The sequence below is a fragment of the Pleurodeles waltl genome, chromosome 1_1 (genome assembly GCF_031143425.1).
Source record: "Pleurodeles waltl isolate 20211129_DDA chromosome 1_1, aPleWal1.hap1.20221129, whole genome shotgun sequence".
In the NCBI taxonomy this organism is placed as follows: Eukaryota; Metazoa; Chordata; class Amphibia; order Caudata; family Salamandridae; genus Pleurodeles; species Pleurodeles waltl.
Window position 1 is genome coordinate 131,942,547 of NC_090436.1, and position 15,325 is coordinate 131,957,871.

Genomic DNA, 15,325 nt, shown 5'->3' on the forward strand with positions numbered 1-15,325 from the left:
CACCTATGTTTCACATTCCCTTCTTTGACCTGCTGGAGAAAGAAATTAATGCTTTTGTCCCACCAGATTTCATTTTCTCCCACATTTTTTCTTCCTATGTTCCACATTCCCTTCCTTGACCAGTTGGAGAGAGCAGGCAGTGCTTTTGTCCCATCAGATTACATTTACTGTCCATGTGCCTACAAAGAAGAGAGAAGTATATCTGTGGATGATGTAGATAGTAGAATTTCATTTTGATAAGTAGGTTTTCTGTTGGTTACCCTAGCTCAGATTCAGATTGTACATTTCAATGTCTTGCTCTGACTAAGGCTGGTTACAATGGTGGTATCTAGGTTGCTTCACAGCGATATCGGAAACAACAATCAGCTCATCAAATAAAGCATCTTTCAACCAGCTGAAACATTTGAGACAAATTGTTGTTTCCCTCCTTTCCCACTGTGTAACAGCCATTGATGCTATTGTGTCAGTATGCCTGGATTATGGGAATGTAGGGCCAAATGTAGGAAGCAGTTTGCACTTTGCAAACAGCGAATTTCGCTGTTTGCGATGTGCAAAAAGCACTTTGCAATGCACAAAACCCATTTTGCGATTCGGTAGCCTGGTTATTGAATCGCAAAACGGGTTTGCGAGTCGCAATTAGGAAGGGGTGTCCCCTTCCTAATTGCAAGTTGCAATGCAATGCAGGATTGCATTGTGACTGCAAGCGCGGTCACAAACCAATCACAGTTAGCACCCATTTCAAATGGGTGCTAACCCATTCGCAAAAGGGAAGGGGTCCCTATGGGACCCCTTCCCCATTGTGAATGGCACTGAAATTTTTTTTTCAGAGCAGGCGGTGGTCCTACTTACCACTGCCTGCTTTGAAAAAATGAAACAAAAACGTTTCATTTTTCGTTTCTGTAATGTATCTCGTTTTCCTTTAAGGAAAACGGGCTGCATTACTAAAAAATAAAAAAACTGCTTTATTAAAGAGCAGTCACAGACATGGTGGTCTGCTGTCCGCAGCAGGCCACCATCCCTGTGAATGCCGCCACTCGCAAGGGGGTCACAAATTGCAGTCGCAAATTGCAACCCACCTCATGAATATACATGAGGTGGGCCTTTGCGACCCCCTTGCGAGTCACAGATGGTGTCAGGGACACCATCCTACATTCCGATTTGTGACTCAAATTGCGAGGCGCTTTGACTCGCCATTTGCAAGTCGCAAATCGGAACCTACCTACATCTGGCCCATAGTCTTTCTAGGTTTGGCCAATTAGGCTATTTCAAATTTCCTGCAAGTACGTAGTGCTGTACCAAGAATGTTGCATAGAATCCATAAATTCATTCACGCAGGTTTCCAGATTGTGGTCTAGCCCAGTGGTTCCCAACATGTGGTCTGGGGACCTCCTGGTGCCCACAAAGCCTCCTCAGGGGGTCCGCAACTGCTTAGAAAATTAAGTAATATTAACAGATTAGGTACCCAACTTTAATTAATGACTCAGTGGAGGGGTCCCCGGAATCCAATAATGATTCAGTGGGGGTTTCAGTCATGATAAAGTGAGGGGTCCACAGAAGTTAAAAGGTTGGGACCCACTGGTCTATACCTGATCTGAGTCTACTGTATAAAACAGGGTAAAGCCTTTAATGCAACCAGGCAGATATGAAAATTAATGATACAGAAAGAGATCTTCTGTACTCGCTCAGCACCATAAACCAGTACAATAACAGGGAGTCTCTCAGATCCATAGGAGTACCACCTAGGGTAAACAACTGTGGTTTGGGTGTGCCCTTGAACCTCCTTTCCATTGATGTTAAAATCTCTCAAGCATGGACTTCATTTAGGGGTCGCAGCCTGAACCCCTCACTTGCCCTCTGCTACCCCTGTAACTGACTTTGCGACCCCTGGCCTCTGAGGTGACAGTTTTAGTGCCAGGAACACAGGAACAGCTCCTATTTATGGAGGTCAATTCGGGCTCCACTGGGTTTGTTGTCTGTCAGTTTTCTATTACACTAATAGTGAATAAAAATGGAGTACAATTAGCTGGAATATGCCCTCCCATGGCAGCTGAGGTAAGTAAAACATGCTTTTAAATGTATGTTGCGCACATGCTTGCGGGTGAGTGTGTTTATGTGAGAGAAAGTGTATGTAAGTGTGAATTTGTTTGTATGTGTAAGTATGTGTGTGTGAGTGAGAGTGGAGGTCAAAAGGTGTGTGTTGTCACATCCAGTATCCCTGGCATTTTGGTGAAATGAAGTTCATGGTCTCAAGGGTATCGACTTTTTAAGGAACGACTTTATAATCATTTATTGAGAAGGACCCGGACAAAAAGAAGGAAATGGAGGGGAACTAAAGATGGAAGGTGAAATAGCCTGACTGTCTGTGGAATATTCACGGGTGTCTGGTTAGGGGTAGGATGCAAATGCACCTTCATTTTGTTTTTACCCTTTCTGTTCACATGGAAATATTTGTCTATGAAGAGAAAGGTCATCCCATATACCCAGAAAATCTGGCGGTGTTAGGGTGTTTTAAATACTAATAATGAACGATAGCGTACTTACAGCTCATCTTAAACATTCACACACACTTTAGGTATGGCTATTGGTGAGACAATATGGGCCTGATTTCAAGTTCAGTGGTTGGGATGACCCGTCTGCTGAACTTCAGATGGGGAGGCTGCCGCCATACTGGCTACCTCTATGCCGGGCTCATTAAGACTTTCCTGCTGGGCTGAAGGGTGAGCCCCATGGGAATGTGGCAGCAGCATAGTCGCCAGCTCGCAATCGAGCCAGCAGCAATGTTGATGCCCGCAGGGTGAACCAGCATCCTCACAATGCTCATTGTTTACATAGCAGACAATGAGCATTGTGAGGGTGCTGGGAAGGGGGGCCCTGTGTCCCCCTGCACCTGTTCTCCACCAGCCTTTTCATAGCCATGAAACTGCCATGAAAAGGCTGGTGGAGAGCCAGGTTGTAATCAGCAGGGATGCACTGACTTCAGCACCCCCTGGCTGAATCTAACCTCCACCACCGTCGCCACTGCCCGCCAACCTCGTAATGTGGCAGTCAGGCCTCCACAACTGCGGCAATCTGACAGCCACCCTGAGTGTGGCAGTCTGAGGAGCGCCAAACATGTAATCAGGACCTATGTTAACCCACAAAACAATGGTATCTCACAATATTGAGGTCAACAATATGGACCTATAACAATATTGCATCCACAATAATATTGGCTAGACTACATCAACAAGAAAATATAATTAGAGATGCTTAGAGTTACTGTTCCTAACTCTACATGTACTTAATATGGCTCATTGAGGGGGACAACATTAGGTTACTTACACTGAGTTACACTCGTCGACAAACAAGCATTTATTCTCCAACTCACATGGAGCTTGAGGTATTACACAATGTGAATAATTCTATGTTCACAGAACTGATGCAACTACACCCACCCTAATAAATTTTAAATGGTCCCCTCACAGCACCTAACAGTGCTGCTAGTAATGCTGAGTGGCTGGGCAAAGTTGTGTGTAAGGTAGGAGGGGCTGGTGCTGCTCCCTTCCAAACTTGATACCCAACTGGACAGGTGAACCTGAGTTCAATGACTTGGAACTCTCATCTGCACTTGCAGGGCAGGTCAATGGATGGCATCATGGGTGAGGACTAGGGTGCCACCTACACCCTTTCTCATAAACACATGTTGTTACCACCATGCAGTACCCACTTACTGCCTCACGGAAATATGGTCGATCTGGGGTCCTTCAGCACTTGTGCTACGTTTATCTGATGATGAAAATGGATTAAGGATGGGCAATATTTTTTTATTTGTCAATAAAGCTAGGCATAGATGTAAAGCTTTGTCTTGGTCATGAAACTGACTGAAGATCGGCATTTGTCTGGCCACAGGATGTCCCATGGGTGGAACATTTGTGACATTAAAACAAGTGCACAGTTACGTTATGCATGAAAGCAAGGTGAGCAGTGAACAGACAGTGTGACAATAATGGAGGAGCTGGGGGGCACTATAGCAAGGAACACCTCTATTGGGGAGAAGGTAGCTGGTGCCCTGAGTAGCAGAAATCTTTTCAAGCTGCAGGGAAAGGCAAATAAAGATGCTAATTTGCAATATTTGCATTTTGGGTAATTGTCTTATGCAAGTATAGTTTCTGGGGTACCAATGTCGACTGCATTACAAAAGTCCAGATGAGCCAGCACTAGAATTCCTGTAAACTCTATTTTATGGATTAGGAATAGTATAGGAAAAACTTAATTAGCATCATGAACTGCACTTTGACACTGCTTTGATTTACTGGCTGAAAGAAAGCTCAGAGTCGCACCACATTCCCAGGTTGCTTTAGAAATTGTACTGATGGTGGTGGTATCACTCCCAAAACCTTTGGCCAGTTGAATGGTGGGCCAGAGATAGTTACATTTTCTGTAATCTCAGCCTATGTTTTGAAACCGTACAGTCATACGATGTGTTCTGTCAATCAAAATTAAGTATACATAAACCTTGAGTTGTTTGAGATCTCAAGAAGTTTACCCTGATTCTTTTTTAAGTCAAAAAAGTATTTTAGTGTCATCACTATACATTTGATGTTGGAACCAATGTTAATGTTAGAAGATCCCTTCTGCTATAAATTGCATGCAATTGTTAAACAAAAGTGGAATAAGGAAAGAACTATGAGGAAAACCACATGGAATGAACTTGGTTGATGAAGTGGCATTGCACATTAAAATGTATTGGTTTTGATCAAACAGAATTGACTTGATCCATTGGCGTACTTGGCTCATTACACTGACTCAGTGTTATAGGTGTTTCCTTGGACTCCATAGTTAAGGTGGTCTTCTCTGACATCATGCCCCTTCCATGTAGGAAGACTGATTGAAGGCTGTGTAGGATGCTGCATTTTCCACAAATTTCCTTATTTGTGAAGTAATTTCAGCTTCCAAAATCTTCATAGGACAAGAGATTATAAATGAGCTAAACAGTGGCAGACTTAGGGGGAACAGCCTGCCATTTTCTAAGCAGTTTAACGTTTACATGCTTAAATAGGGAAGGATAATTGCCTGGTAGAATGGTCTATGATTCTGTAATGGCATGAGCTAAAGTGTTCATGCAGTATTTACTTTTTGCTGAACTTCTTGGGGATACTGTAAGATTGGAAACTATTGTTTCCCTGAGGCTAAGATCATATTTTATTAATTCTAGTAGATGACTACTGGATGAAATGGTATTATCGGAAAGTTAAATATGGCTGAGAGTGGAATGTGTATGGGATCTTGAAAGGTAGTCCGTATCTTCTCAATTTTTGTCTCAAAGAAATTTAAGAGATTTTCACTGTACGCAGGTGTAGCTGGTGGCACAACTTTGATGCAATCTTGTGATTTTCCACCAGAGATTTGGAACTGTTGTCTGGTCTCACTGTTTATATAAAACCTATGCAAGTGTTTTTTGACTTCGAATTTGCCGAAGGATTGTTGACCTTATGGCAATGACATTCAAATTTGTGCCCCATTCCCTTAAACCAAATTAGTAGTCTTTAGAGGAGATTGGCAGTGGAGAGCTTATGCATTGTGAAAAAGAAGACGCAGAGTAGCAAAGGAAGGAGAAAGCATATGAAATTGCGAAGGAGTCACAATGGTAAAGGTATATGACTGCTCAAGACACACGAAATAGTATAGTATATAAACAGAAAACAGAGTAGGGTTGCGTTAGAGAAGGAGCAGACAAATGACAAGGACAACTGCAGGATGCTGAAAGCACCTGGACTGGTAAGCAACTCTACAGCCAGGGATCTGGGAGGCAGGAGTCCGGCCAACACAATACTATAAACAAGAAGTTCACAGAACTCAGCAAATTCCAGGAGAGGGATGCTGCGTTCTCAGGTGCCAAGGTCCACCAGAAGGAACATAGCTATGGCAATTATTCCAGAATCTAGTTATTATGATACAACATTGGTTACAATAAATATATGGATGCTGCACTGAAAACAGGTCACTAAGAAAGCCATGAGAGGTTAAGAGGGGAAGAGAGACCTGATGAGAGCATATCTTCTTTCACGTTGTTGCGCATGTGATCCAGAAGGAAACTGTCCACAATAGCTGTGAAAGGGAATTAACAATAGATATTGTAATAGATATGGTAATATGCCTGTGAGTGGGAAGGCTGTTCTGCAAAAAGGGCTAGAAATAGAAAACAGAAGCCATGCCTAGCAGTACCAATTTCTATGACAAAGTCTGCAGCTGTAAAAAAAAGTGGGTCTTGTGAAGCCTTCTAAATGCATTTCGATTTTGTAGCTTTCATAATAATAAAGCCTACCAAAATCTGGGAATGAGATCATGTCTCCCAGTGACAAATCCATGTACCTGATTTACCCTTATGTGGGAGTCTCTACTTCTCATACTATTTCAAGGTGAAGCCACAACAGCAGATTTCAGGTAGTCTCTTATTTCCGCTTGGCAGTCCAAGACAAAACTACAACTGCTCAGCATAGGGGCATAAATTCAAAGGGTAGTACTTTCTAACTACAAGGTGCCACGATAAGTAAGAACTCAACTTTATCTAAAGGAAGCCATTTTAATACTATGGTGACATCTACTAATTATTACAAGCTGCTGGCTAAAAAGCATATGGCCACTATTAGTAGATCCATTATTGGCTCAAAACTGGACTATTGCTAGGCATAGTTGATTGGTGCCCCTAGAAAGCAAGAACAGTTAGTTTAAGTGGTGCAGAATTAAAGCCTAAGTGGAGTTGATAAACAACAGGATTTATCTCTCTTACACTCAAAGAGCATTGTTTCAGTGGGCCCCAGACTGATGTCCAAACCCATGAGGCTCATTCATAAGGCTATGTTGGGGAACAAGACTGAATAGCTTAACTCTAGACTAAAGACAAAGGGGGTTATTCCAACTTTGGAGGAAGTGGTAATCCGTCCCAAAAGTGACTGTAAAGTGACGGATATACCACCAGCCGTATTACGAGTCCATTATATCCTATGGAACTCGTAATATGGCTGGTGGTAAATCCGTCACATTTGGGACGGATTACCACCTACTCCAAAGTTGGAATAACCCCCAAAATCTCCTGATGTTGACAAGAATTCACATTTGAGCTTCTCCTTGACTTCCCAAGATAATCCTTTGTAGAACTTGTTACCGGGCCCTGTGCAGTCCAAAAGGCAACTAACATAGCATCCTATGCTAAAAAACAAAATCAACCAAATACCCTTCTCATCATTATTCACTATCCACAGACCACGAATAAGCCCTGCCACAGAACTTCCACTTATTGGAAATGGGGGTAACATTGGTTCTGTGTTAGTGATCTGGTAAGTGACCTTACAATTCCCAATACATTTGCTATTCTGTTTTGGTAACCTCCTATGAGACTGTGCACTTGAATGTATAACGAAAATGCAAACCAGCCTACTCTATAGGTATTTGCTAAAATTCCTTGGTGTGATTGATAAAAATTTCCATCTTACACCTTCAAACCCTTCATCACCCCCTATTGCACCTGCAAAGGCCTAAGAAACACTACATATAGATTGGTCCATGAAGTGCTACCTATTGATATCCCTGCTTATCTTGTTGTATGGATTTAAAATGTTATTGATATTCACCGAGGTTAAGACGTAAACTTACATCAACAGATCCCAAAGCTTTGTTACAGGAATCTTCAGCCAATGTGGTAGGTGTTGGCGATAAGTTGGAACTGCCTATCCATTTATCAGTGCTATTAAGTGGAACTAAGTAAATCAACACATCATTAAATAATAATGTGTGCTTATATTGCACTGTTACTGCACTTGCTGCTTTATCCCAACACAGAAGTACTTGTTCCTTAGACTTCAGAAGGATAAGAAGCTGTACTGGTAGATTGTGATTCAACCCTGTGATGTTAAGTCCCATTTGTCACATAATTCAATTGCATATTTCATTGTAACACATTTTGGATAAATAGTTTTAGAGCTTCACTAATGATCTGGTATGGAGACAATATAAATGTAAATTAGGAACATGTACATGAACATTAGAATGTTGGTTGGTCATCAGGATAAGCAGAATTATACTGGCTTACGAGGCAATATTGCTGTCATGTAAGGATATGTTAGAAAGAAACAGAAAAAACTAGTTATATGAGTTTCATAGTAAATCAATGGGGTATTCAGCCTTCTTGGGAACTACCTCAATATTACTGAAATGCTATGCATAATTCAGGACTGATTTAAGGAAATAAGACATGTACAAGCCAAAAAGCAAGGCATTTGTTTTTTTCGTACCTTTAGTATATGGCATCAATGGCTTAAGAAATTGATGTTATTGTTAATGGTATGGTTTGCACTAAGATAACAATAATACAAGAAATTGAGTGATACATACATGGAACATATTCTTCTTTTTGAAGTTCTGAAGGAAAAAGAAACCTCTCTATGGCACCGTCATCCTCTTTCTTGTCCAGCCAGCGACCACATGGAAATTTCATGCATTGTCCAAGAGATGGAGCATCTATTTCCACCCAATCCAGGAACCAGCCTGCTGAGCTACCTGCATCAAAACATGAAACACCATTAGCTTTTCCTCTCATGTAAGAGCACATGATCAGTTTTTAGTATTTTAGTTAGACGGGTTTCAGAAAGCATAGGTTTGCCTAGGCTGCAGCTTTGTTGTGCACTGATACATAACATTAGAGAATACACTGAAAATACAACCAGGTCAAAAGGAACAGAATGTTATTTACAAGCCCCTGGAACAGTAAATGCCCAAATGGCCAACTTCCAATCAACATATATTTTAACACCAGTCCTTTGGAACCAAAATTGCACAGAAGATAGATAGCCCATCAGACTTGTCAATGACAGCTCCCCATGCCAGAGCCTGCCCTGATTTCTGTGTTCCACACCACTGGACACCTTCTTTCCGCTGGAGAAACTGAGAGATAGTATGAGACACTGGGATCAGCCTTCTGCAGAAGTCTATTCAGATTCCAAAAAGAGCGGATTTAGGATGACTCGCTTTCAGTTCACTTTTATTGAAAAATGGACAATGCTAACTGGAATCTAAAGAGGATTTTGTTACCAGTTATGAATGATCCTGAAGTAGACTAAAACATAATTTTTCTTGATCTGCTTAAGGATCACAACTAGCATTGACCATCCAATCGCCAAAGTATGCCTGATGAGAATCCCATACTATGAAGTATACCCACCTAGGGTGATTATACCTTGGTAAAATTGCCTGGGTCAAAACCTGAGAATCATAAGCTGGAAGAGATTGCCTTAAACAGTTAAATGGAGACATTTCTGATAAACGTGAATGAAAGATGTAGAAATCTGATTCCAATAACTCCCCAGGCAGTACGATTGTAACAATATTGTGCTAAATCTCCAACTTTGATTTAACAAAGTCCCTACCCTGAATGGAATTGATGTGACAAACATGTTCTCCTTCTTTATGCCAAACAAGCCATTTCCCTAAGACATTTAGAACCAGGATAAAGATAGATTGAAACAGTAACCATTGTTTTCTGATGTGATTCTTGAATGTTGATAATCTTGACTATTTCTCAAATGTTCCTGAATACATAGCTCTTCTTTTAAAATGATTCCTCTGATGAATAATAATCTAAGTCCCAGCCTGTGGGGAAAAACAGGGAAGCTTCAATTGTGTAAACCCTTTGGACTATTTTTACTCAGTGATCTAGTGAATGTTTTTCATAAGATTTAAATACCATTTGGAATACAACCTCTTACGGGCAGTACATCACATTCATGAATGCTAGTCATTTGGAGCTAAAAAGCAACCTCAGTCCAGCATATTGCCCCCCTGCTCCTTTAGTCTTTCTCCTCCGCGGAGATCCAGAACCTACCTCACAGTAGATGGCATAAGTGTAGTGCATCTTGGGCAAAGATTTTGTCTGGGTTAACTCAGACAGCATTTTAAAGGTCTACATCTAAACAGTATGGGTTTGGGTGTGTCATGGAGAAATTATGTAGCAGTGATAGTCTTGTGGAGCTTAGTAATTTTTCTCTAAGTTAAATGAATATGTTACTTTCAAATGTCTACCACCTTATTTTACCTAGTAGAATATATCTTCCCACATGTAGGATCTCCACAAAGCTTAGCCTGGTCACTATAGCTAATCAATGAGTACAATCAAAAAGGTGTACATGAAGGATAATTATCAGCTCTGATCAATAAAGCATGTTGATAGAACACCAAAAATATGGGAGGAAGGCGTATTTTTGCATCATGATTCTGCCTGACTGTCTTCCACCAAGGATGCCGTTGATCAGGATAATTTAGTGGCACCCACAAAAGATAAAGTAGACAAGACCCTTGTTAATGAACCGAATCATAAGGATGCTCTACCCTCAAAACATGGGACTGTAACAGGTACTAATGGGTTATCCATTATGACTTGGAATCTTGCTGGCCTTGCTAGGAAACTGGATGATGTGGACTGGGTTGCCTACATCAAGACACAAGATGTGTGTCTTTTGCAAGAAACCTGGGTCGAGGGCCAATCAAGTATGGATGGGTTTCTCTCTTTCAATATCCCTGCAGAACCATCAGAGAAAGCAACTGGTCGAGCGAAAGGGGGTCTTTTAATTCTGTTAAATTCAAAGCTCCAATGTGACTATAAGGTTTTAGAATTTGATTGTCCCGACTTGATGGGTTTACAAATTTCTTTTCATCAAAATTTTAACCTAACTTTTATCAATGTTTATGCCCGTTCTGTTGCACGTGGTACAGAATCACATATTTTAACTTTACTCTCTGATTTTTTAGATACGATACAAACTAATTCCTATTTAATCATTGCAGGGGATGTAAATTGCACCTTTGAACCCTCAGCATTTCTTAGTGATTTAACTGTGGAAGAGGACGAATTATGGGGGATTGCACAATTGGATGGTGATAGTTATCCTCCACGCTCTCGTGTCGCAGCACAGCTCGCTACATTATGTTTAAAATTTGGACTAAGGGCTTGTAATGGTCGAACTCCTTCTGACTTAAACCTTGCACCGACATTCCTACGAGGTTCTGTGGCCAGTGTAATTGATTATTTCTTGGTGGATGTGCGTCTTTGGCCACTGCTGCTAGACATGAGGGTAGATGCAAGGTGTGAGAGTGATCACTTCCCACTGCTGCTTACCCTTTCTGGGAATATCTTTGGTAGAACCTCGAACACGCAACCATCTATGGTCCCTCCCCCTATTTTAAATAATGCTAATACAAAGGTGAGGTGGCCAAAAGTCATGTCAAACCCCTATTTGCTACGTAAGATTTATCAAGTGTTTTTAGATAATCTGTCAGCTTACGAAGACCTCGAGCCGGAAGCTATCCCACTTCTTGATATTCATAAAGATATGATGGTTAAACTGCAAAGTGTTTTTTATAAAAAGACAGCCTTGGTAAGCCGACAACACGGGGGTGCATCTAACAGTAGATGGTTTAATGATGCATGTATGAGGGCTAAGACCGAGCTAAGAAAAGCCATAAAGGCCGGGTCTATGGGGGTGATCAAACAAGCAAGATGTACGTATAAAAAGACAATCTTACAATCAAAGAAAACCTGGGAAGATGTCACTTGGCAGGATTTGTTAGATGCTACAAAAACAAACAACAACATGCTTTTCTGGGAACTGCTGACTAAGCACGAGAGAGGGGGTATGTCTAGTCTAAGGAACCATATCCAACCCGGATCTTGGGTGGAGCACTTTTCTCTCCTTTATGAAGGAACTACCTCCACTGGGGTTGTTGATTGTGATAAAGTGGGATCAGGCCCCCTTATTTTACCAAATGCCAACCTTGTCACTCCTCCACCTGAAGGGAATTCTTATAACTCTGAGAGTTACATTTGTTTTTCTTTAGAAGAAACTGCAGAGGCTATCAACTCTTTGAAGTCAGGTAAAGCCCCAGGGCCCGATAAAATTCCAGGCGACCTTTACAAATCAGAGCTATCTATATGGACCTGGTATATCAACCTACTGTCTAATAAAATCACAAAAGGAGGACAGGTCCCTGAGACATGGAAGGGCGCAGAAATTATCCCAATTTCCAAAAAGGGTAATGCAAATCTTCCAATCAATTACAGACCGGTTAGTTTAATCGACAACTTACAACATTTTTTTGCTAAACAGTTGCTAGCTAGACTATCGAACTGGGTGACGGAGCAGCAGATCCTTTCACCGCTTCAGGCAGGCTTCCGCTCCAGAGTTAGCACGGTTGACCAGGCTTTTAGGTTGTCCGTGCTACACTGGAAATACGTAGTCTTGGCAAAGCAATCTTTATATGTCGCTTTCGTTGATCTGCGTTCTGCTTTTGATTTGGTCCCAAGAGATAAGCTTTGGGGAGTGTTACACAAAATAGGGGCCCCATCCGATATTATCCATCTATTGATACGCATGCATGAAGGCACATATGCGCAAGTAAGATGGGGCAATCAAGGTGAATTGACAAACAAATTCCCCATTAAAAGAGGTGTTCGTCAGGGATGTGTGCTTGCACCACTTCTGTTTTCCTTATTCATCAACGAGGTGGTCCAAGAACTAATGACATGCCAGAATGATGCTCCCACCCTAGTCAACCAGAAAATCCCTATTCTCCTTTTTACGGATGACTCTCTATCGATTTCAAAAACCCCAATGGGTTTGCAAATTCTCGTGGATAGATTTAATTCATTCTGCTGGAATTTTGGTCTAGAGCTCAACTCGAAGAAAACGAAACTGATGGTGCTTCGCTCTGGCACTCGCAAGAAATGTACTATTAGGTTAGATGGAGCTATTTTGGACCAGGTTAGCTCCATTGACTACTTGGGTGTGAGACTTACAGATTCACTCCTCTGGGAGGAACAAGTTGGCAAGAGTGCTGGGCTTTTGCAACATCGGGCAGCATCCATATTGCGCCTTTACAGGAATACGGTCGCTAAAGTTGTGTCTCCAGCAGTAAAGATCTATGTGGCTAGGGCACAGGGTGCTGCAGCTTACGGTGCAGAGATCTGGGGCATGTCAGATAGCAGTAGGATAACCAAAATTGAGAACAGTTTTGCACGGGCCTTATGTGCTTGCCCTATTAGCACCCCATTAACCCCCCTATTTTTAGAACTTGGGCTTAAACGAATGGCTGACCTAATTATCTTACGGCCTCTACTATATTGGGTGAGGCTTTGGATAGTCCCCGAACTGGCCATATATAAGTCTTCTCTATCAGAATTGTTAAAAAGCCCTAACTCTATGTCCATCCCATGGATTAAACACGTATCCAGTTGGTTTTGTATGCTGGGATTGAGGAATTTTTGGGAGAACCCTCAGCAACTTGTGAAGTCCCATGTAAAAGCACTGAAAGGAGCTTACTGGTCCCACATACGTAATAATTACATTTCCCAAAAGTCGAATGGTCATTTAACTAATTTATTTATTGATTTTAAATGGTACCCAGAATTCGAACTATACCTAGATATAATTCCTGATTTACTAGGTAAAAGTCTGTATGCCAGATTTCAATTCGGAACATTACCTTTGAAGGCCTTGACGAGTAGATGGGGACCTAAGTTAAGCTCCGATATTTGTCCTGCATGTGGCACTTCTTCCGAAACAGCAGAACATTTCATGTTTTTTTGTCCCGCTTACTCAACCCCAAGGTTTAAATGGATTCGCAAAATCTGCCGGGAACTGAACTTAAGGAAATATGTTTTAGCTTTGAGGATCTTAAAAAGTTATAATTCAAATGCGACAATTTATGCAGTAAGCAAGTTTTTAGTATCGGCATGGCGCATACGTATTTTTTATTCACAATGATTGAAATTGTTTTAAGTCGGGCAAACATGGACCTTATTCTTTTAATCTTGATATGATATTATGATGTTTAATTTTATATTTATTCTGTACTGTATTGTATTGCTTTGATGGTCTGTGGCCGAATAAAGCTTATGTGTGAAACACAAACACCAAAAATATGTAGTTGCATGAAGGCTCTGAGTGGTGTACACTGCATTCACCATTTATAACTGGCTGTTCCGGGTTCTTTTTGCAACTGAGAAGCATGAAAACACTATTGCCACTCCAAAACCATCAATAGATAGCTACACGTACATGAGAAGGAATGTAGCTATCATTAGTGCAGCAGGTGCAGTGTCACCAAAGCACAGGGCTGTGAGAGGCATGCTGAACCCAAATTATATCCGAATTTTACTACCAAACCAAGGCTGGACGGGCATTTCCTTACTGCATTGGGGCCCATGGCACCCTTGCTAAGGCACTGACCACAAGCATCGCTCTATCTAGCCTGGTCAACATTAATGGCCTCTCTATTGATGTCACTAAAGACCTCTTGAAGCCTCCATAGGTCCCAGAACAGGGGTGTCCAGCCTTTTCTGCAACAGGAGCTACTTATGTTCAACGAAAATTATCCTGTGCTACTATTATTAGTGTTGTAATAGGACCATGTCAGGCTAGATTACATGTGTTGCCAGTCCATGCAAGATTACCAGGGGTGATCAGCTCGGTGTATCAGACAGGTTTGCCTGCAGTGAAAGCAGAAAAATGGTTAGTCAGTTTTGAATGCCTTCTATAAGGTCAATTTGTAACAAGCATGCAACGCCCCTGGCACCAAGGTAGTGGTAGTAGTACTATGTCTCCTCAACAAGACATGATATGTCACACAAATATCAAATTCAAATAGATTTGATCAGCTTATGAGTTCTGAAAATACAAATATTTTGTTTTTCATTACACACTCTCAATGTTGCTATACCTACATACATATGCATATAATATTACAACCACCCAAAGCGTCTAATTTACTAGGCTGGGCTGTGCACAAGAGAGCTACTCACAGGTAGCTGGAGAGATACTACTAGCTCACGAGCTACTCTGAGAAGCCTGGAAAAGAATTAGGACCTGATTATGACCTTGGCGGACTGGGATACTCCATCAAAAACATGACGGATATCCAGTCCGCCATATTACAAGTTCCATTATATTCATTGGAACTTGTAAAACGGCAGGCGGGATGTCCGTCACGTTTGTGATGGAGTATCCCATCCGCCAAGGTCGTAATCAGGCCTTAAGGCAGCTAGATGGATGTTCAAATTAGGCAGTAGAGAATGGTGAGGTGCAAGCATGGCACTCCGCACCAGCATCTCTTAAGAAACGGACACCGTTTAAAACAATCTTCCGGCACAACAACATTTTAATCTGTCTCTGGTAGATCAACAACTAAAAAGTGATCTCAAGAAACAACTTAAAGCTCTAAGAATGACGCTCACAATGCTCTCCCCCCTTCTTTCACATTTCTTTTTCATATCCCTACACATGTTCAAGGCCAATCCCTC

General features: G+C 41.5%; 1 protein-coding gene across 1 annotated transcript in view; it reads right to left on the reverse strand.

The window, feature by feature from the left end:
- Positions 1–15,325, reverse strand: part of LOXHD1 (lipoxygenase homology PLAT domains 1) — a 929,469-nt gene that overhangs the window by 333,838 nt on the left and 580,306 nt on the right. Inside the window, exon 31 of the mRNA XM_069218871.1 lies at positions 8,371–8,535. Coding sequence (XP_069074972.1) covers positions 8,371–8,535 — 165 coding nt within the window. The remainder of the gene's footprint in view (positions 1–8,370; positions 8,536–15,325) is intronic.